The sequence below is a fragment of the Mytilus galloprovincialis genome, chromosome 3 (genome assembly GCF_965363235.1).
Source record: "Mytilus galloprovincialis chromosome 3, xbMytGall1.hap1.1, whole genome shotgun sequence".
NCBI classification, from domain to species: domain Eukaryota; kingdom Metazoa; phylum Mollusca; class Bivalvia; order Mytilida; family Mytilidae; genus Mytilus; species Mytilus galloprovincialis.
Window position 1 is genome coordinate 44149989 of NC_134840.1, and position 22630 is coordinate 44172618.

Below are 22630 nucleotides of genomic sequence, written 5' to 3' on the forward strand. Positions count from 1 at the left end.
AAGATTATTGATGTATGTATAACTGTAAAATGAGACAGCAAGCCAACAACACAAAAAATAAGTATGAAACAATATATTTTTTTGTATCAATGTTATAGTCATGATAATTTCCAATATGTCCGAAGATTTCAAGGTTTTTTTACATTGAAATAAAACACAAATTGAACTCTGTCAGAACTTCAAAAGCTTAAAGATATATTGTTTCTGTTGTCTGCATTTTGTATAATATATTGAAATTCTAGTGAATAATGGAATATGTTATTATAATTGCCTAAAGTTTTAACATTGATCTTTATATATGATATAAATAACTTGGGAAAATACCCAAACGTTATAAAGAAGAATAAATTAATTGATTATTATATACCGGTAGTATTAGAATAGGAAGATGTGGTATATATTGCTAATTTGACAACTCTCCATCAGAGACCAAAGGATGTAAGAGGTTAGCAACTGATGACATTGGACAACCTTTAACAATCAGTAAAATCCATACCGCATAGCTATTTTTATTAAAAATCATATTATTGCTACATGTATGCAAAAAATTTTATATAATACTTCAGATTTTATTGGTTCTTTTTCAGAAGGATTGAAATTCATCATCTAGAATAAATGGAGAAAACATAGAAACAAGACCAGAATAAATTCAAAGACAAAAGTTGGATCAGCTATTATTTTCATCACTCAGTCAATGATTTGAAGTTCTTTTAAATGCCAAAGATATTGAAACCACAATAATGTCAATGTTCTGTGCGCTGAATGACCAACAAGTGGACTATAAGATCACACAATGCTGGATGATAAGAAACTATTAATGTTTTGTGTGGAGAGATATTGTGAAAAAAATAGATTTACTTAAATAGCTACTGTAAATTCAAGAATTGTTGTGAGGGTTTATATTTGCAAAAATTGCAACACAGATGTAAACGCAATAATTTAAACTCCCATGTAGAAATATTTTATATGAATTAAACTGATCTCAAAATCGTAAAAAATTAAAATCTCATATTAGTCTTAAATGACAAAAATCCAATAATAAATGCACGCAATAATTTCTGAATTTACAGTACTAGTATGTTCAGCCTTATATTAGAGTTTTTCATTGATTTCAAATGGTAAATAATAGTGTTTCAAGAAAGTATTCTATAATTCATAAATAAACATATATTGATACTTACATTATCTACTTTGTTGTTTAAAAGTTTAGTTTTGAACAGTTATAGAACAATATGTTGAATTAACATTTCCAAAGAAAAAAGATATTCAATTAAAAAGATTCATCTTATAACAATTTACTACCAAATAGAATACATTGTAACATACACATTACTGTATATTTATATCTATATATTTATAATTTGAATCCCATAGGATTTTATTTTGTCCCATGGGATATTAAAAATCCCATGGGATAATAATAATCCCATGGGATTTTTTTTGTCCCATGGGACAACAAATATCCCATGGGACCAAAAAAAATCCCATGGGATTTAACCAAAATCCCATGGGATAATGGTAAATCCCATGGGATTTTGCCCTGTCCCATGGGATATTGAAAATCCCATGTTTTTATAAATCAAATAGAAAAATAAATATAATAGTAACAGTAGAAAACCAATGAAATTATTGAATCCCATGTAATTCCGCACATTTTGGTTATATTCATGACATTGTAGCTCTTATTTGAGGCGGCGGCGGATTTGCAAATGAGTGTTTTGCAAATTTAAAGTGTCCAGTGTTATAACATAAATACACTTTCGTTTTCCGTTTTTTGTTTGTGAAATCAAAAACGAAAAACGAAAACACTTTTGTTTTTCATTTTGGTTTTTAAGAAATCAAAAACGAAAAATGAAAACACTTTTATTTTTCGTTTTGGTTTTTAAAAAATCAAAAACGAAAAATGAAAACACTTTCGTTTTTCATTTTGGTTTTTATGAAATCAAAAATGAAAAATGAAAACACTTTCGTTTTTTGTTTTTTGTTTTTGATATTTCAAAACGAAAAACGAATGGACGCAGATATACACGGACCCATATGCCTACAAATGTACAATACAATCATTAGAAATACAAAATGTACTTCGGTCAACGCTTTTACATCCCAATGAAGTTACAAAAAGAAGCATTCAATTCTTAAATGACAGACAATAATACATGCAACTAAATCAACATGCATGTGACTTTAAGATGAAGAACAGTGTTTGTGTGTTTTAGCTGTGTATATGTACTGATTTTGTGTCATACATGGATACCACAAATCGTAGGTTTTTTATGTATACATTAAAATTAAATATGAATGATAAAATAAACAATGAATGATAAAATAAACAATGAATGATAAAATAAACAGCATAATTGTGCTATAATTGTTTACAGTTATAAAACTTCTCGATATCGTTTCAGTTTAGTCTACAGGTTAAATTGACACCCCTTTTCAAAAGTCAATAAAAGTTTTAATTATACCTTTACTAATGTGTAATTGTAGTAGGTATAAACTTTAAGGCAATTAGTTTGAACCGGTTTAGTTTCGTCTGTATATCATAGCATTTTCTGAAAATTAACATATCTATTAACTCTTTGTCTTGAAATAAGATAATCGGTATAGATTTAAATATTTTTGAACATTATCTTGAGTGGAGCGTTAACTATTTTGGTCAAACCCACTAATTTTTCACAATGATTATTTCAAACAATTAAATTCATTTGAACTTTTTGTCCCAAAGGATCGCGTTTGAAAAATAATATTTGAGAAGAGCATCATGGCTGCCGTAAGTTATCATGAATACTTTTTATGAAAAATGGTCAATACAATATAATTTGTATTTGAAATTTTCTAAAGCATCTTTTTCATTGAAAAAAGAGACCATAATCTTAAAGTTAATTTAAAAAAGGAAGATGTACGAAGTATGATTGCAAATGATACAACTCCCCATCAAAGACAAAATGACATACAAGTCAACAATTTTATGTCACCATACGACCTTCGACAATGAGCAAAACCATATAGTCAACTAGAATTATTATTTTTTTAAGACAGTAATTGATGTTAAAGAATAGTTTAGTGTTGTTTCAATGTACTTGAATTCAATGACAAATCATGTACATGTTCTTGTTTGTTAAAAATGCATTTTGTTATATAAGCATAAAAAAGTCCTTCTGAAGGCGGAATTTATTGTTTTAAAGTGTTTAACATTTATAATTTAATGCAGATTTACTACATAACGAATTTATGTGGGAATCGAAATATAGCGGAAGTTTGCGACCGAATGACAATTCTTAAATATGAGAGATATGTACCTTGTGTTATATAAATGTATATATATATAAACGAGTCTAAATGGAAAACTACGTTCAAACCTATGATTGCGTTGGATAAAAACCGCAATTTTTATACGTGTAGGTCTAAGATAGACATTTAAACTGTGGGGTTAACAAAGGTTTCTTAACGCCTTTAATTATAAAATAATTCGAAAAATTAATCAGGAATAACCTTTATGTTTTGATTTATATAATTGATATAAATCAAAACATCGTGTTATTTCTGATTAATTTTTCGAATCTTTATTAAGGTGTTGAGAACCTTTAGTGACCCCATAGTTTAAGTGTCTTTAAAAAGTACATAGTGAGCAGTGGTCGTTACATACAAACGTTCACCTAAATTGTCCCAGTCAATGGATGAATTTAATGTGTCAATCAATGGCCACAGCCACACTGTTTTGAATTTCATTATAAATTGACTGCTTACAGGTTGCAGGCTTTGAACAGTTAATGATATGAAACGCTCGTTTACATTTGCGACCAATCAAGGTACCTCCAAGCATAGATTTAATTACATCTATGCTCGAAGGGACATTTCTCTTCAAGTTACTAGCTACATAGATGTAATACCCATCTATGCTAGCTATAAATTCTTAATGTAAGACACTTGAGAGAACCAATCTCGTATCAAGCGCATGACTAAGGGAGGTAATCCAGTGTGATTTATATCCTTTCTAAAGTTACGAATGTCTCAGATGTCAGTATAATTAGCATTATTTGCGAATAACTGATAGCGAATCGTACGTTTCTAATCTTGCATAATAACAACCAATGGAAAATATATGATTTAGCAGATCCTGTATTACATTTGTAGCATTCATGTGCAATGCTGTTACATTATTTATTTTTTAATCTGTTTATATATATTTATATATGTGAAGCCTAGGTAGTCGAATGGTCTAGCGCGTCGTATACAGTGCAGGCAATTAATGTGTCAATCAATGGCCACAGCCACACTGTTTTGAATTTCATTATAAATTGACTGCTTACAGGTTGCAGGCTTTGAACAGTTAATGATATGAAACGCTCGTTTACATTTGCGACCAATCAAGGTACCTCCAAGCATAGATGTAATTACATCTATGCTCCAAGGGACATTTCTCTTCAAGTTACTAGCTACATAGATGTAATACCCATCTATGCTAGCTATAAATTCTTAATGTAAGACACTTGAGAGAACCAATCTCGTATCAAGCGCATGTCTCTGTTAAAAGGGAGGTAATCCAGTGTGATTTATATCCTTTCTAAAGTTACGAATGTCTCAGATGTCAGTATAATTAGCATTATTTGCGAATAACTGATAGCGAATCGTACGTTTCTAATCTTGCATAATAACAACCAATGGAAAATATATGATTTAGCAGATCCTGTATTACATTTGTAGCATTCATGTGCAATGCTGTTACATTATTTATTTTTTAATCTGTTTATATATATTTATATATGTGAAGCCTAGGTAGTCGAATGGTCTAGCGCGTCGTATACAGTGCAGGCAATTTGGGACAAGGATATCTCAGTAGCATGAGTTCGAACCTTGGCGAGGGAAGAAAAAAAAAATCGAAAGCAAATTTACAGATTTTACATTGTTGGGCTGATGTTTAGATGAATTATATATACATGTATAACCACACAAAAAACCCAACTATATTTGTGCTGACCATACCTTCATAATTAACTTGACCATCGCCATCTGTATCAGCCTCTCTGATCATCTCATCAACTTCTTCATCAGTTAATTTTTCTCCGAGATTTGTCATGACATGACGGAGTTCAGCTGCACTTATAAATCCATTCCCATCTTTATCGAAAACTTTAAATGCCTCTTTTAATTCATCTTCTGAATCGGTATCTTTCATTTTCTCTGCCATCATTGTTAGGAACTCTGGGAAATCTATTGTGCCATTACCTGCAGGTAAGATGTTTATCCATGTGAAATGGTAAGATATTTTTTTTTTATTTGTACATATATGTGCCTATTATACTATTTTGTGTAATTATCTCATATTTAATCCTTATTCAGATATAAACTATCTTCAATTTTCAGTTTAAAACTTTACTTGTTGATACATTCCTCTTGATGCTTTAGGATAATCTCTTTTGAAACACTTATGCCAAATAACTTCTATTTGATATTTATATATTGTTTCTTTTGATTATGTCATTCATGTTTGAAACGAATAATGATTTTAGTGGATATCTCTGAATGAGGCAACAAAATTTAAGAAAATAACGGTTTTCGTTTCCTATACAGTTATTTTTGTGTTTTTTTTATGCGGATTGCACTTTGGACCCATCTTACAGAGCTTAATTCCCCCAACTCGTTCGTTTTTCCATATAAGAAGTGACTAAACAAATTTTTAATTCATTCTCCATGTCCTCAATCATTTTAACTGTTATCTAGAAGAAATAATTGTGCACGCATCAAGTATATATAGAGCTGAAAATCTGATCTCGCGAAGCGTCAATAAATTGACGGAGCCTTCATGCTCTTTTCCATAACGGCCCTGATATCATCCTGAGACTCTTATAATGGACAAAAATAAGCCCTGTCGTATGGCACGCTTTTACAGTATTCGACTGCAATCTTTCTGAAAGCTTTTTAAAACTATATAAAACATGTCTATATAATGCATTAGCAATATGGATGAAAATGTGTTTTATATATAACATGGGCTTATTCTTTTTGACCCGCACAGAATTGAAAAACACGAGGAGTACGAAATGGAACGATTATATGATACGGTGCCCTCCAGCACCATTTGAAAACAGTAATTAAAGAAATGAGCATCCGTAGCATTGTAATTGGTAACGTATAATGTGATTACAACATTTACAAAGACATATGCACGATATATACATACCGTCAGCATCCACTTCGTTGATCATGTCCTGTAGTTCAGCCTCTGTTGGATTTTGTCCGAGAGATCTCATGACAGTTCCAAGTTCTTTTGTGGTAATGGTACCGTCATCATCTTTGTCGAACAGACTGAAAGCCTCTTTGAACTCTGAATAAATCAAAAATGAATTTCATCAACATATACAACTTGTTAGGAGGTTTTTATCACAGAAAAATCTACTAGAATGTATTAGGGAAGATCTATGTGTAACAATCAATTCATTGGTTCGTGTATTTTTCATTTATCAATTTGGTCGTATTTTCCTAAATTTCATTTAAAGTGTTACGTTAATGTACGGAAGCGTATTAGCGCCACACATTTTTTTTTTTATTTTTCTTCCTATGTTTGCGTTATAACGCAAACCTTTGCGTTGTAACGCAAACCTTTGCGATATAACGCAAACCTTTGCGTTATAACGCAAACCTTTGCGTTATAACGCAAACTTTTGCGTTATAACGCAAACCTTTTGCGTTATAACGCAAACCTTTGCGTTACAACGCAAACCTTTGCGTTATAACGCAAACATTTGTTTTATCTTATTTCTTATTTAAGATTCAAAGGAAACAGTAGTTATTAATGGAGGAGGCTGTATATAATAAAATGTATCACCTTTGTAGTAATTGCAAAGTAAACTGCTTGAATAATTACATCATATCAATGACTAATAATGAGCAGAATAATATAAGAAGATGTGGTATGAGTGCCAATAAGAAAACTCTCCATCTAAGACACTATTCGTAAAAGTAAACCATCATAGGCCGAATTACGGTCTTCAACACGGAGCATTGGCTCACACTGAACAACAAACTATAAAGGTCCCCAAAAACGATATCCAAGTTACTACTAGTATATATATTACAAAGAAAATTGAGTAAATTGAGGTTATACCTAAGAAAAAAATCAACCCTGCTAATATAGCTATAACCGAATATAAACATACTTCCAAAGTAAGCTCTCGTTTGAGAACTGTGTAAAGTAGGTTTGATTCAAACAAGCTACCCTTTGGCAATAAATGTATAGAATGAAGATGTTTTATTAATAAAATTATGTTCTCTCTATTTAAATTGCTACCCAAGCATCTTAAAAATACTTCATTGTATTGAAATGAAAATTCAATGACTTTCTATCAAAGAATCTTGATCATATTCTGAGATTTAAAAAAAATGTTTCCTTATTAATAATTCATTTTAAAGCAGAAAGATCATTTTGTCTATTTGACTTGGAGGTTTCACCATTGTATGACATTATTTTTGATCTTTCAATTTTAATATGACTATATACTAAACTATATCTATTTTCTTGTTAAATTATATACTTTTCTGATGCACAAATCAGTCTTAATTTATGTATAACTGCACTTCAATTATTCCATTATTCCTATGCATATTTATTATAATGATTTGGCCTTGTATGTATGTTTCTTTTTTTATCTACTAGTAAATCACATCCGAAATGAATGACAGACGGACATATATACAAAACTTAATGAATAATTGAAATCAAGATATTTGCGTTATAACGCAAAGGTTTGCGTTCAACGTAAAGGTTTGCGTTATAACGCAAAGGTTTGCGTTATATCGCAAAGGTTTGCGTTTAACGCAAACATAGGAAGAAAAATAAAAAAAAAAAAATGTGTGGCGCTAATACGCTTCCGTATTAATGGTTATAAATTACTGTTTTCAACTTGGTTGCACAGGATTAATAATATTATCAGTAAATCATTTGAAGCATTCTACCAGTCAGCTATAAGATACTATAAGTTTTGAATAATTTTGAGTTGTCATTATGTTATTGTTATTAACCAAGCAAGTCGGTATATATCATTTTATCTGCACGGCTCGGGTGACCCAATTTATCCCGAACGACGTAGGATTTGTCAATACTTAATGTAATATATTTAGCTTTATTATACTTCGCGTTAAAATGCTAGATTTGATTGGCTAATACGAAGGAGACAATTTATTCTATCCCATGACTGAGCGGGAGACAAATATTTGAATGTCACCCGCTTGTACAGACCAATCAAAATTGATAATGTAAAAGGCAATAAATGGAATTTAAATCAAATATTTAATGACAATTCTATAGTCCTACAACGTGTTGGCTCAGAAGTTTTTCATCGACTGTAGTAATAAAACAAAAAATATCTTGCTTCACTTATGTTGATTTGTGTAATGTCTGTAACGTTGACGTCATTGTTAAATACTTTAAATCTTGATTAATTTAAATAATAAAAGAAAATATTCAGTATAATAAATTATGTAGCTCATAGCTGAGAGGGTGATTGTTACCCTCGAAAAAAACATAGTCAACCTTGGCTTCGCCTCAATTGAAAACGTTTCAATCTGCGATATCACCCTCACAGCTATGTGTTATTTATAAAGTGTTGAGTGATGAGGAGAGGTTTTTTCCACTCAATCAAATATAAATTATTATTGACTAATTACATCAGAGTAGCAAGATTATTTGCAAAAAAAGGAAATCAATAATGTACGATGAAGATTACAATTTAACATAGGACTTTCCGTATAATTTTGCCCTTCGTTTTAAGGTAACCAACCTGCAATTTGTTCATCTGTCAGCTGGTCGGCCTGAAATATAAGAGTAAAAAATAGTATCAGACTTCTGGTAATTTGATAGACTTTTACAACTTAACTTGATACATTCGCCTTACTCTAAAAATAGTTACATGTACATGGACGATTCATTATAAAATTATAAAATGAAAATTCTAACCTATTTTATTGTAATCAAGTCTTCAAAAAGAAGTATAAAGGGGGGATTTTAAGTATCCTAGAAGCTCCAAGGCGTGTAAACAAAACGATTTTTCACAATTAATTTATTTGTTTGTCGTATTATTTGATAGAGGCTTCAGACTAACGTTTCTGCTAGGCAAGAGTAGTTCTACTTAATTTCATTTTTGAAAGGGGTTTACCTTTTTCCTTTCACCTGCATTATTTCAACAGTTTGAGACAACTAACAACTTTTAAAAAAACAAAGGAAAAACCTTTTCAACACTATTCATAATTTTTATTGTTTAGTTCCTCAAATGTAATCTGATAATTGTGCATGACCGTTTAAAATGAAAAATGAGAATCTTACATTCAATAGTATATACAATCATGTATTATTGACACTTTTGCATTGATTTGCTGTTCAAGGTTGTACCATTAAGGACATTCTTATTCATACATGATACATGTATAACAGAATATACAAAAGAGGCATCGAAAAGGGACACACACACGACTAAACTGTACACAGTACATTTACATATGAATAAATCTAACATACAATGTACACAATATTTAATTTACAAACTATATATTCTGTCATAATGATACCTGGACGAAAGTAATTATGGACGATGAAATAGAAAAACCTTTTAAATACTTATTAAAACAATATCCAAATGGTTTTACATGGCCACTTCCCCATTAGTATCGTATATCGATCCCATAGGCGCATTGAGTTAAACTACCTTTCTAAAATGTTCGATATAAACCAACAACAAAATAACACAGACATATATGGGTTTGATGGGGGATATAGTCAAAAATAGAGGTGTCTATACACATATATCCAGATGTAAACTGTTTCCGAGTCGTCAAAAATGTCAGAAAATGATCAGAATCTATTAAAAAAATGCCATCAAAAACCAATTCTTCAAACATCTAAAAACATTCAGGCATGGCTTCTTCAATGCTCTTCAACTTGGCCTTTTTAATTTTTTTTGGATTCGAGCGTCACTTATGAGTCTTTTGTGTGGCGTATATACTAAATTTAGTCCTGGTATCTATGATGAGTTTATTTATTCAGACAACTAATGACGAAAGTATTGACTAGGGACAATAACATGAATCTATGGTGATTGAGCTGGCTTTTTCATACCTCAACCTTGTTAGTTTTACTCTCGACTAGCAAATACTGGCAGTTAAAAGAACACAATATTTGTTAATGTCACATGCCCAGTCGGAAGCTTACATCGAGGTCAATGTTGCAAATTATATTCTACAGGTCAATATGTAGTCTTCACCAATACACATATGTTCCCACGTACAATCTGACAAGCTCTATATCACTACCAGTCTTACAAAAATCTGCCATCAACATAAAAATCAATAATGAAAACAAAATCAAGATATAGAAAACAAAACCACTGACAAAGTTTGAAATTTGAAAAAGCACATCAAGTTGAACATGTGAATAGATTAAGTTCTTTATTTTATATCCTCTACACCTGATTTTATCTCAGCGAATTTAGAACTAAGAGGTATACATGATATACCAAACAAGTACTTAAATAAGGCCGAAGATACCAAGGGGACGAACAGGAATCCTAAGTCAAAAGAAAGGTTGAAAACATATGGAATAAAACGAAAAATGACGTCCACAAAACACAACATAGAAAAACGCCGTGAAGACATAACAAGACGGACCCCACGAAAAACCGGAGTGATTTATGCTTATTTCTTCCTCATTATCTTATGCTGTTAATAACGTTATATTTCAGACTGCATTTAACATTTTATGTTACCTGTCATAAAAACTCTAATAACTCTATGGACGTCAACTTGGTTACTTATTCCCTATTCCCTATTCGTTACCTATTCCCTATTCCCTATTCGTTACCTATTCGTTACCTATTCCCTATTCCCTATTCGTTACCTATTCGTTACCTATTCCCTATTCCCTATTCCCTATTCGTTACCTATTCGTTACCTATTCCCTATTCCCTATTCGTTACCTATTCGTTACCTATTCCCTATTCCCAATTCGTTACCTATTCGTTACCTATTCCCTATTCCCTATTCGTTACCTATTCGTTACTTATTCCCTATTCCCTATCGTTACCTATTCGTTACTTATTCCCTATTCCTTATTCGTTACTTATTCGATTTTTAATATCCTTCCCCCTTTTTAATTGTTTATACTCTTATATCTGGTAATAGTTCTAAATTTGTTGAGGTAAAATGATCTTTTTATGACCTATTTATATGTGTTTGTGCTCAACCGATCCTTTTACTTTATGTTCGATACTCATTTGTTCCTTATTTGATTTTTATACGTTCTACCTTTCAACTGCTTTATGTCCGTATGTTTGAAGATGGATCTTGGTTCGAAGGGATGAAATCACCGTGTTAGCGCTTGCATAAAAAAAAGATGTGGCATGATTGCCAATGAGACAACACCCCACAATAGACTAAAATGACACAGAGATTATGAACTATAGGTCACTATACGGCCTTCAACAATGAGCATAGCCCAAACCGTGTAGTCACCTATAAAAGGACCAGACATGACAATCTCAAACAATTCAAACAACAAAACTAACGGCCGTATTTCATATACAAAAACATAAACGGAAAACAAATATGTAACACAAAAACAAACGATAACTACTTAATTTCAGGCTCTTGTCTAGGGACAGGCACATACTAACATAATGTGGTGGGGTTAAACATGTTAGCAGGGTGTACATCGTTTCGGAGCATGCTATTACCTTGTTTAATTCGTTCCATCACTCGCCTATAATTCGCTTATAATACGTGTATCATACGTTTCACCTTTTAAAACATGATTTTCAATTGTTTTGTTGTCTCTGGTGGTAGATTTGGGTTCTTAGAGGTGATATAACTCTATAAGCGCATATGTACCCGTTCCAGCGCTCGGATAATACCCTGTTAAATATTCGTTACTTATTCGCTTTTAATACGTTTGTTGTACGTTGCACCTTTTAGAAAAGAATTTTAAATTGTGTTCATATCTCTGGTGGTAATAATGTGTTCTTATAGATGAAATACCCCTATTAGCGCGTATGTACCCGTTCCAGCGCTCGGATAATACCCTGTTACTTATTCGTTCCTTATTCGCTTTTAATGCGCAGGGTAAGTATATGTTGCACCTTGAAATAAATCGTTTTTTAATTGTGTTCATGTCTCTGGTGGTAACAATGTGTTCTTAAAGATGAAATGACCCTATTAGAGCGCATGTACCCGTTTCAGCGCTCGGTTAATACCCTGTTACCTATTTGTTACCTATTCACTTATAATACGTTTGTTGTACGTTGCACCTTTTAGAAAAGGATTTTCAATTGTGTCCATGTCTCTGGTGGTAACAATGTGTTCTTAGAGATGAAATAACCCTATTAGCGTGCATGTATCCGTTCCAGCGCTCGGTTAATACCCTGTTACTTATTCGTTACTTATTCGCCTATAATACGTTTCTTGTACGTTGCACCTTTTAGAAAAGGATTTTCAATTGTGTCCATGTCTCTGCTGGTAACAATGTGGTCTTAGAGATGAAATGACCCTATGAGCGTGCATGTACCCGTTCCAGCGCTCGGTTAATACCCTGTTACCTATTCGTTACCTATTCGTCACCTATTCACTTATAAAACGTTTGTTGTACGTTGCACCTTTTAGAAAGGGATTTTCAATTGTGTTTATGTCTCTGGTGGTAACAATGTGTTTAGAGATAAAATGACCCTATTAGCGTGCATGTACCCGTTCTAGCGCTCGGTTAATACCCTGCTACTTATTTGTTACCTATTCGTTACTTATTCCCTATTCCCTATGCGTTACCTATTCGTAACTTATTCCCTATTCCGTATTTGTTACCTATTCGTTACTTATTCCCTATTCCCTATGCGTTATCTATTCGTTATTTATTCTCTATTCCCTATTTGTTCCCTATTCGTTACTTATTCGATTTTTGATATCCTCACCCTTTTTAATTTTTGTCGAGCCTGCAACTTTTGTTGCAGAAAGCTTGACATAGGGATAGTGATCCGGCGGCGGCGGCGGTGTTAGCTAACTTTTTAAAAACTTTATATTTTAGAAGGTGGAAGAACTGGATGCTTCATACTTTGTATATGGATGCCTCATGTTACGAAGTTTCTGTCAGTCACATGTCAAATGTCCTTGACCTCATTTTCATGGTTCAGTGACCACTTGAAAAAAAAGTTAAGATTTTTTGTAATGTTGAATTCTCTCTTATTTTAAGTAAAAGGATAGTTATATTTGGTATGTGCGTGCCTTGTAAGGTCCTCATGCCCGTCAGACAGAGATATGGACACAATTGAAAATCCTTTTCTAAAAGGTGCAACGTACAACAAACGTATTAAAAGCGAATAAGTAACGAGTAAGTAACAGGGTATTAACCGAGCGCTGGAACGGGTACATACGCGCTAATAGGGTCATTTCATCTCTAAGAACACATTGTTACCACCAGAGACATGGACACAATTGAAAATCCTTTTCTAAAAGGTGCAACGTACAACAAACGTATTATAGGCGAATAAGTAACAGGGTATTAACCGAGCGCTGGAACGGGTACATACGCGCTAATAGGGTCATTTCATCTCTAAGAACACATTGTTACCACCAGAGACATGAACACAATTGAAAATCCTTTTCTAAAAGATGCAACGTACAACAAACGTATTATAGGCGAATAAGTAACGAATAAGTAACAGGGTATTAACCGAGCGCTGGAACGGGTACATGCACGCTCATAGGGTCATTTCATCTCTAAGAAAACATTGTTACCACCAGAGACATGGACACATTTGAAAATCCTTTTCTAAAAGGTGCAACGTACAACAAACGTACTATAAGTGAATAGGAAACGAAGAGGTAACGAATAGGTTACAGGGTATTAACCGAGCGCTGGAACAGGTACATGCGCGCTCATAGGGTCACTTTATCTCTAAGAACACATTGTTACCGCCAGAGACATGAACACAATTAAAAAACGATTTATTTCAAGGTGCAACGAATACCCTGTGCGTTAAAAGCGAATAAGGAACGAATAAGTAACCGGGTATTATCCGACCGCTGGAACAGGTACATACGCGCTAATAGAGTCATTTCATCTCTAAGAACACATTGTTACCACCAGAGACATGAACACAATTAAAAACGATTGATTTCAAGGTGCAACGAATACCCTGTGCATTAAAAGCGAATAAGGAACGAATAAGTAACCGGGTATTATCCGAGCGATGGAACGGGTACATACGCGCTAATAGGGGTATTTCATCTATAAGAACACATTATTACAACCAGGGATATGAACACAATTGAAAATCCTTTTCTAAAAGGTGCAACGTAAAACAAACGTATTAAAAGCGAATAAGTAACGAATAAGTAACGAATTGGTAACAGGGTATTAACCGAGCGCTGGAACGGGTACATGCGCGCTAATAGGGTCATTTAATCTCTAAGAACACATTTTTACCACCAGAGACATGAACACAATTAAAAAACGATTTATTTCAAGGTGCAACGTATACTTACCCCGCGCATTAAAAGCGAATAAGGAACGAATAAGTAATAGGGTATTATCCGAGCGCTGGAACGGGTACATGCACGCTAATAGAGTCATTTCATCTCTAAGAAGACATTGTTAGCACCAGAGACATGGACACAATTGAAAATCCTTTTCTAAAAGGTGCAACGTACAACAAACGTATTATGAGTGAATAGGTAACGAATAGATAACGAATAGGTATCAGGGTATTAACCGAGCGCTGGAACGGGTACATGTGCTCTAATAGGGTCATTTAATCTCTAAGAACACATTGTTACCACCAGAGACATGAACACAATTAAAAAAACGATTTATTTCAAGGTGCAACGTATACTTACCCCGCGCATTAAAAGCGAATAAGGAACGAATAAGTAACAGGGTATTATCCGAGCGCTGGAACGGGTACATGCACGCTAATAGAGTCATTTCATCTCTAAGAAGACATTGTTACCACCAGAGACATGGACACAATTGAAAATCCTTTTCTAAAAGGTGCAACGTACAACAAACGTATTATAAGTGAATAGGGAACGAATAGGTAACAGGGTATTTACCGAGGGCTGTAACGGGTACATATGCGCTAATAGGGTCATTTCATCTCTAAGAACACATTGTTACCACCAGAGACACGAACACAATTAAAAAAACGATTTATTTCAAGGTGCAACGTATACCCTGCGCATTAAAAGCGAATAAGGAACGAATAAGTAACCGGGTATTATCCGAGCGCTGGAACGGGTACATACGCGTTAATAGGGGTATTTCATCTATAAGAACACATTGTTACCACCAGGGATATGAACACAATTGAAAATCCTTTTCTAAAAGGTGCAACGTACAACAAACGTATTAAAAGCGAATAAGTAACGAATAGGTAACAGGGTATTAACCGAGCGCTGGAACGGGTACATGCACGCTAATAGGGTAATTTCATCTCTAAGAACACATTGTTACCACCAGAGACACGAACACAATTAAAAAAAACGATTTATTTCAAGGTGCAACGTATACCCTGCGCATTAAAAGCGAATAAGAACGAATAAGTAACCGGGTATTATCCGAACGTTGGAACGGGTACATATGCGCTAATAGGGATATTTCATCTATAAGAACACATTATTACCTCCAGAGATATGCACACAATTGAAAATCCGTTTCTTAAAGGTGCAACGTACAACAAACGTAATAAAAGCGAATAAGTAACGAATAGGTAACGAATAGGTAACAGGGTATTAACTGAGCGCTGGAACGGGTACATGCACGCTAATAGGGTCATTTCATCTCTAATTACACATTGTTACCACCAGAGACATGAACACAAGTGAAAATCCTTTTCTAAAAGGTGCAACGTACAACAAACGTATTATAAGTGAATAGGTAACGAATAGGTAACAGGGTATTAACCGAGCGCTGGAACGGGTACATGCACGTTAATAGGGTCATTTCATCTCTAAGAACACATTGTTACCACCAGAGACATGGACACAATTGAAAATCCTTTTCTAAACGGTGCAACGTAGAACAAACATATTATAAGTGAATAGGTAACGAATAGGTAACAGGGTATTAACCGAGCGCTGGAACGGGTACATGCGCGCTAATAGGGTCATTTCATCTCTAAGAACACATTGTTACCAGCAGAGACATGGACACAATTGAAAATCCATTTCTAAAAGGTGCAACGTACAACAAACGTATTATAAGTGAATAAGGAACGAATGGGTAACGAATAGGTAACAGGGTATTAACTGAGCGCTGGAACGGGTACATGCGCACTAATAGGGGTATTTCATCTCTAAGAACACATTGTTACCACCAGAGACATAAACACAAGTGAAAATCCTTTTCTAAAAGGTGCAACGTACAACAAACGCATTATAAGTGAATAGGTAACGAATAGGTAACAGGGTATTAACCGAGCGCTGGAACGGGTACATGCACGCTAATAGGGTCATTTCATCTCTAACACATTCGTACCACCAGAGACATGAACACAATTGAAAATCCTTTTCTAAAAGGTGCAACGTACAACAAACGTATTATAAGTGAATAGGAAACGAATAGGTAACGAATAGGTATCAAGGTATTAACCGAGCGCTAGAACGGGTACATGCGCGCTAATAGGGTCATTTCATCTCTAAGAAAACATTGTTACCACCAGAGACATGAACACAATTAAAAAACGATTTATTTCAAGGTGCAACGAATACCCTGTGCATTAAAAGCGAATAAGGAACGAATAAGTAACCGGGTATTATCCGAGCGCTGGAACGGGTACATACGCGCTAATAGGGGTATTTCATCTATAAGAACACATTATTACCACCAGGGATATGAACACAATTGAAAATCCTTTTCTAAAAGGTGCAACGTAAAACAAACGTATTAAAAGCGAATAAGTTACGAATAGGTAACAGGGTATTAACCGGGCGCTGGAACGGGTACATGCGCGCTAATAGGGTCATTTAATCTCTAAGAACACATTTTTACCACCAGAGACATGGACACCATTGAAAATCCTTTTCTAAAAGGTGTAACGTACAACAAACGTATTATAAGTGAATAGGTAACGAATAGGTAACAGGGTATTAACCGAGCGCTGGAACGGGTACATGCGCTCTAATAGGGTTATTTCGTCTCTAAGAACACATTGTTACCACCAGAGATATGAACACAATTAAAAAACGATTTATTTCAAGGTGCAACGTATACTTACCCCGCGCATTAAAAGCGAATAAGGAACGAATAAGTAACAGGATATTGTCCGAGCGCTGGAACGGGTACCTACGCGCTAATAGGGGTATTTCATCTATAAGAACACATTATTACCACCAGAGATATGAACACAATTGAAAATCCTTTTCTAAAAGGTGCAACGTACAACAAACGTATTAAAAGCGAATAAGTAACGAATATTTAACAGGGTATTATCCGAGCGCTGGAACGGGTACATATGCGCTTATAGAGTTATATCACCTCTAAGAACCCAAATCTACCACCAGAGACAACAAAACAATTGAAAATCATGTTTTAAAAGGTGCAACGTATGATACACGTATTATATGCGAATTATAAGCGAGTGATGGAACGAATTAAACAAAGTAATAGCATGCTCCGAAACGATGTACACCTACTAACATGTTTAACCCCACCACATTATGTATGTGCCTGTCCCTAGACAAGAGCCTGAAATGAAGTAGTTATCGTTTGTTTTTGTGTTACATATTTGTTTTCCGTTTATTTTTTTGTATATGAAATACGGCCGTTAGTTTTGTTGTTTGAATTGTTTGAAATTGTCATGTCTGGGCCTTTTATTGGTGACTACACGGTTTGGGCTATGCTCATTGTTGAAGGCCGTACATTGACCTATAGTTGATAGTTTCTGTGTCATTTTGGTCTATTGTGGGGTGTTGTCTCATTGGCAATCATACCACATCTTTTTTTTATGAAAGCGCTAACACGGTGATTTCATCCCTTCGAACCAAGATCCATCTTCAAACATACGGACATAAAGCAGTTAAAAGGTAGAACGTATAAAAATCAAATAAGGAACAAATGAGTATCGAACATAAAGTAAAAGGATCGGTTGAGCACAAACACATATAAATAGGTCATAAAAAGATCATTTTACCTCAACAAATTTAGAACTATTACCAGATATAAGAGTATAAACAATTAAAAAGGGGGAAGGATATTAAAAATAGAATAAGTAACGAATAAGGAATAGGGAATAAGTAACGAATAGGTAACGATAGGGAATAGGGAATAAGTAACGAATAAGTAACGAATAGGGAATAGGGAATAGGTAACGAATAGGTAACGAATAGGGAATAGGGAATAGGTAACGAATAGGTAACGAATAGGGAATAGGGAATAGGTAACGAATAGGTAACGAATAGGGAATAGGGAATAGGTAACGAATAGGTAACGAATAGGGAATAGGGAATAGGTAACGAATAGGGAATAGGGAATAGGTAACGAATAGGGAATAGGGAATAAGTAACCAACTTGACGTCCATAATAACTCTCATATATTATATATATATATAAAATACAAATAAATGCTACTGTGTATGTTATGTTATTAGTAGCACAATGGAGTTATAATATGAAAACCCCTGTCGTCATACTGAAACATGAATAAACACATTCACTCACTCTTATATTACTTAACAACTGTAATATTAGTAATTGAAATGAGTATTTATGAATTAATTTATAAAAAAGAACAGAATAAAATCAACATATAATGTTTGTATCTTCGTGATTAGATCAATATCTTGAAAAATAAATCGAGAAATCACCTACCATTTTAAAATCGTCTGATGATAACGACCTAAATTCAAATTATGTGTATTTTAAAACCAAAAGTCGTTGTTGGGGTTAGTTACTTGAGCCAGTTTTTATTGACACAAGTTGTTTTAATTATTCACAAAAGAATTTGAGTATATTAAATCAGCCATGAAATTACATTCATAAAACGGTGATAATTTGAAATAAAGTTGTGCTGTTAACACCGTATATAACAGAAAACAATTTAAATTGAACAAATGACATTAATTTTCAAGTCTGGACAAACTTTAAAATTTTGATAAAAGATATTGGTAAAAAAAAAAAGGGTGGACTGAACTTCAGCCAAAACATTTTGTTCGTTCCCCCTCCTTTTGCCACGAACAATTACAATATATAAAACAGAGAGATTATAATAAACATTTAATATTAAGATTGTAAATTTCAAAACAGATGAATACTAAAGTACCGATGATGATAAATGATGCACGTGAAAAAAAATAAAAACAAAACTTTGTTAGATTTCATACAGTTTCCAACTTTAAATTAGATGAACAACATAGTGTGTTGTTTAAACTTCCGACCGTGCGAGGACTGTATAGCCAGTCAAGGTCATTAAACACTCCCATCGTCATCATAGAAAATGAAAACAACACGTTATAAATGGCATGCATCCGAAGCTCTTTTTGAGTCTACCGCCATCAGGAACGCTCAATGCCAAATATTTAAAAGCAAAGGATGTATAAGAAGCAGAACAGTTGAAGAGCTATATTGCAACAAAAAAAAGTCATAAAAAAGTTAACATTTTGCAAAGAATTACCGCAGTTCAATTGAACTGGATACCGCTGAACTAATTTATAGAACTTGATTTAGGGAGCTACCATTTGATTTTTATGGGGGGGGGGGGGGGATGAAAAATTTTGTCCTGCATTTTTTTTTTTAGCTGTAATCTCTGTCCTGACTTTTTATTTTTCACTCTGTTTGGTCCTGATTTTTTTTTTTTTTAGTTTATCCTGACTTTTTTTTACCTAAATTGTCATCCTGATTTTTTTTCCCCCCATAAAAATCAAATGGTAGCTCCCTTATTTGCAACGTTGACTTTTATGATATCGCGTAAAAACAGAAATAATTCTATCCTAGATTCAGATATCAATTTTGGGTTCACATGTGAACCTTATATCAAACATTGTTTTTCTTCTTTCCTTTTTTCATATGGGTTTTCATTACAGAGTTTAGATACCCCAACTCGACTAGTCTTTCGTTTTTCACATATCTGTTATGGTAATGAAAGGTTCAACGTTATAAATTGTTATCATATGTTTAGTAGTTTTGCATATTTGATAATTAGCCTGCTGTTTAATCCATATCGCGCAACTTTGATGCGCACCCTTTATCGCATACCCTTTATCACACCCCTACCCTTTATTACACCCCTACATTTTTTTTTTTTTTTTTACATGAAGTCAGTTTTGGTTTTTTTTTTTTTTCTAAAGAAAAATTGTCCTCAAAATAGGTCCAATAGAACGGTCATTCCGGCGTGACGCAATTTATTGAATGACGTCATTGTTTGGTATGTGACGTCATGAACGTCAAGTTTTCATATTTTTTGGCACACTAAATGGAACTATAAAAAATACAAAACACACAAAAAAAAAATACAATAATAAACAAAATATTTTTAAACAACAGCACGCAAATTGTAAGGTAACCTAGGTGCTTAGTAGAACTGAAGGTAACCCAGTGCTATGGATCAGAAAACAGTTCATATAATATAATACTCTTCTGTTGAAATATATGATAAAGCGTATAAAACATGGCAAAATCCGTATCACCCTCGACCAATATCATCCCTCGGGCCTAAAGGCCCTTGGGCTGATATTGGTGTCTCGGGATGATACAACATATGATACGGATTTTGCCATGTATTATTCTCTATGTATCACTGTAGTGTTAGATTATAAAGATATCAGGGATGTCGTTGCCACAAATTACTAAAAACCTGTACATTTTTTTTTCAAAGATACGACGATTTAGATCTTAAATTTCATGTTTGAAATTATAATAATTGTTTTATTGATGCTCACATTGGCTTGTTACTGTAACAAGAATACAGATAAACTTAAATACATGTTTTGTTTAATATACAGATAATATAAAAACATACGGTTCGTCATACGGTCGAAGATTTTTTTTCGCATTGTGCAAGGTCATGTTTTCCTCGACTGCTTATGAAGTCTTCACACTAAACCCATTGGATGCGTACCGACTGATACTTTGTCTTCAATACATAATTTGTTAATTTAGTTGTTATTGCTTTATAATTTAATTTTGGATGTAACGCGTCTTCTGATTGGCTGACGTTATTTTGTTATGAGCCCATAGACATAATTTAGTCATGTGACCGTAACGTCATCAACGTTTTTTCATGGTTTTCTACGGTTTAAAATGGAATTTAGAATTAAATTATAAGAAATGACTGTAATATTTTTTCTGTCTATTCGAAATAACATTAAAAATGTGGTGCACACTGTAAATAACCCGCTACGCGCGTTATTCAGTGTGCACCACATTTTTTATGTTATTTCTTCATAGACAGAAAAAATATTAGTCATTCCTTAAGTAACTGACGTTTAGTAACTGCGGACAGATTTTTATAGATATTTTTATGTCGCGGCATGTTCTATATCAGTAGCTTAAAGTTCAATGGTTGTTGTTTTTTGCTAGATACCTTAACCATTTTTTTGTTTTTTGTACGCAAATTATGCCGTTGAACATATCGTTTGAATTGTTTAACCTTTCCAAGGTCCTTTTTCTTTTCATAAGCCCAATTGTGAAGGCCGTTTTGTGACCTTTGGTTTCCAACATCTACGACATTTGTCTATTTTACATTTACACTTGGATTTGAGACCACGTGATAACGACGCCCCACGATAACGGTATCATTCCGAAAAGAAGACACTTTCTTGTTATTTCTATTGTATAACACACAATTTATCCCACATCATGTAGTCGACGTTTTCAAACTAATAAAGCATACTTCCAAGTCAGAAGCTTCTGGCCTTGGTAGACTCGTATGTTGTTTTTTTTTTTTAAATTTAGTTCATTTATATGTTTTGGTGTCTAGTATGATGTCATTTTTAGTGATGATGATGGGAGTTTTTAACGACCATGACTGGCTATACAGCCCTCGTACGGTCGGTGAACTAGTACACATATTTGTTAAAGGGCCAGCTGAAGTCCGCCTCCGGTTGCAGGATTTTCCCGCTTTGCTGAAGACCCATTGGTGGTCTTCGGCTTTTTTCTGCTATTTGGTCGGGTTTTTGTATCTTTGACACAATACCCATTTTCATTCTCATTTTTTTTTATATGTGCAGGTTAATAATATTATCCATCACAACTGCCAAACTCACGCTCTTTAACCTTATAACATATCAAACTGTATGGTAAAGGGGGAAGTAAGGCGACTCACTGATGATGCCACATGATTGCTTATTTTTTTGTATTGTTAGGAATTTAAGAAGTTACTCCGGAACAGAAGAGAAAAAAAAATGTATAGAAACCAAACATGTACAACGTACAAATAAACAGAACTGTCAAAACTTCACATAAACTGTTTACAATAGACACAAGTTGTGCTCAACTGTCTTACATGACTGGTGCGTTCGACTCCAATCTTTTAAAATTGACTTGGATTGCCAGTTATACTTCTCAAAGTCAGTGGTTTCTTCGACCACCCCGGCGTCCTTTACAAGTGGAAATGACCGCTACGATACACCAGGGTCGTAACTAGCCTCTTCTAATAGTGAGGCA

General features: G+C 33.7%; 1 protein-coding gene across 3 annotated transcripts in view; it reads right to left on the bottom strand.

Moving 5' to 3' along the window:
• The window catches only part of LOC143068047 (calmodulin-alpha-like), a 61822-nt gene extending 42706 nt beyond the window's left edge, over positions 1-19116 (bottom strand). For 2 of the 3 annotated variants that reach the window (XM_076241788.1, XM_076241789.1), the window contains exons 1-4: positions 18839-19115; positions 8778-8808; positions 6182-6325; positions 4984-5226 (exon numbers count right to left, since the gene is read on the bottom strand). In XM_076241788.1, coding sequence (XP_076097903.1) covers positions 4984-5226; positions 6182-6325; positions 8778-8808; positions 18839-18841 — 421 coding nt within the window. In that variant the 5' untranslated portion in view covers positions 18842-19115. Of the gene's footprint in view, positions 1-4983; positions 5227-6181; positions 6326-8777; positions 8809-18838 lie in introns of all 3 variants that reach the window. The other variant, XM_076241787.1, reaches the window with a different exon arrangement.
• Positions 19117-22630: the final 3514 nt, after the last annotated feature.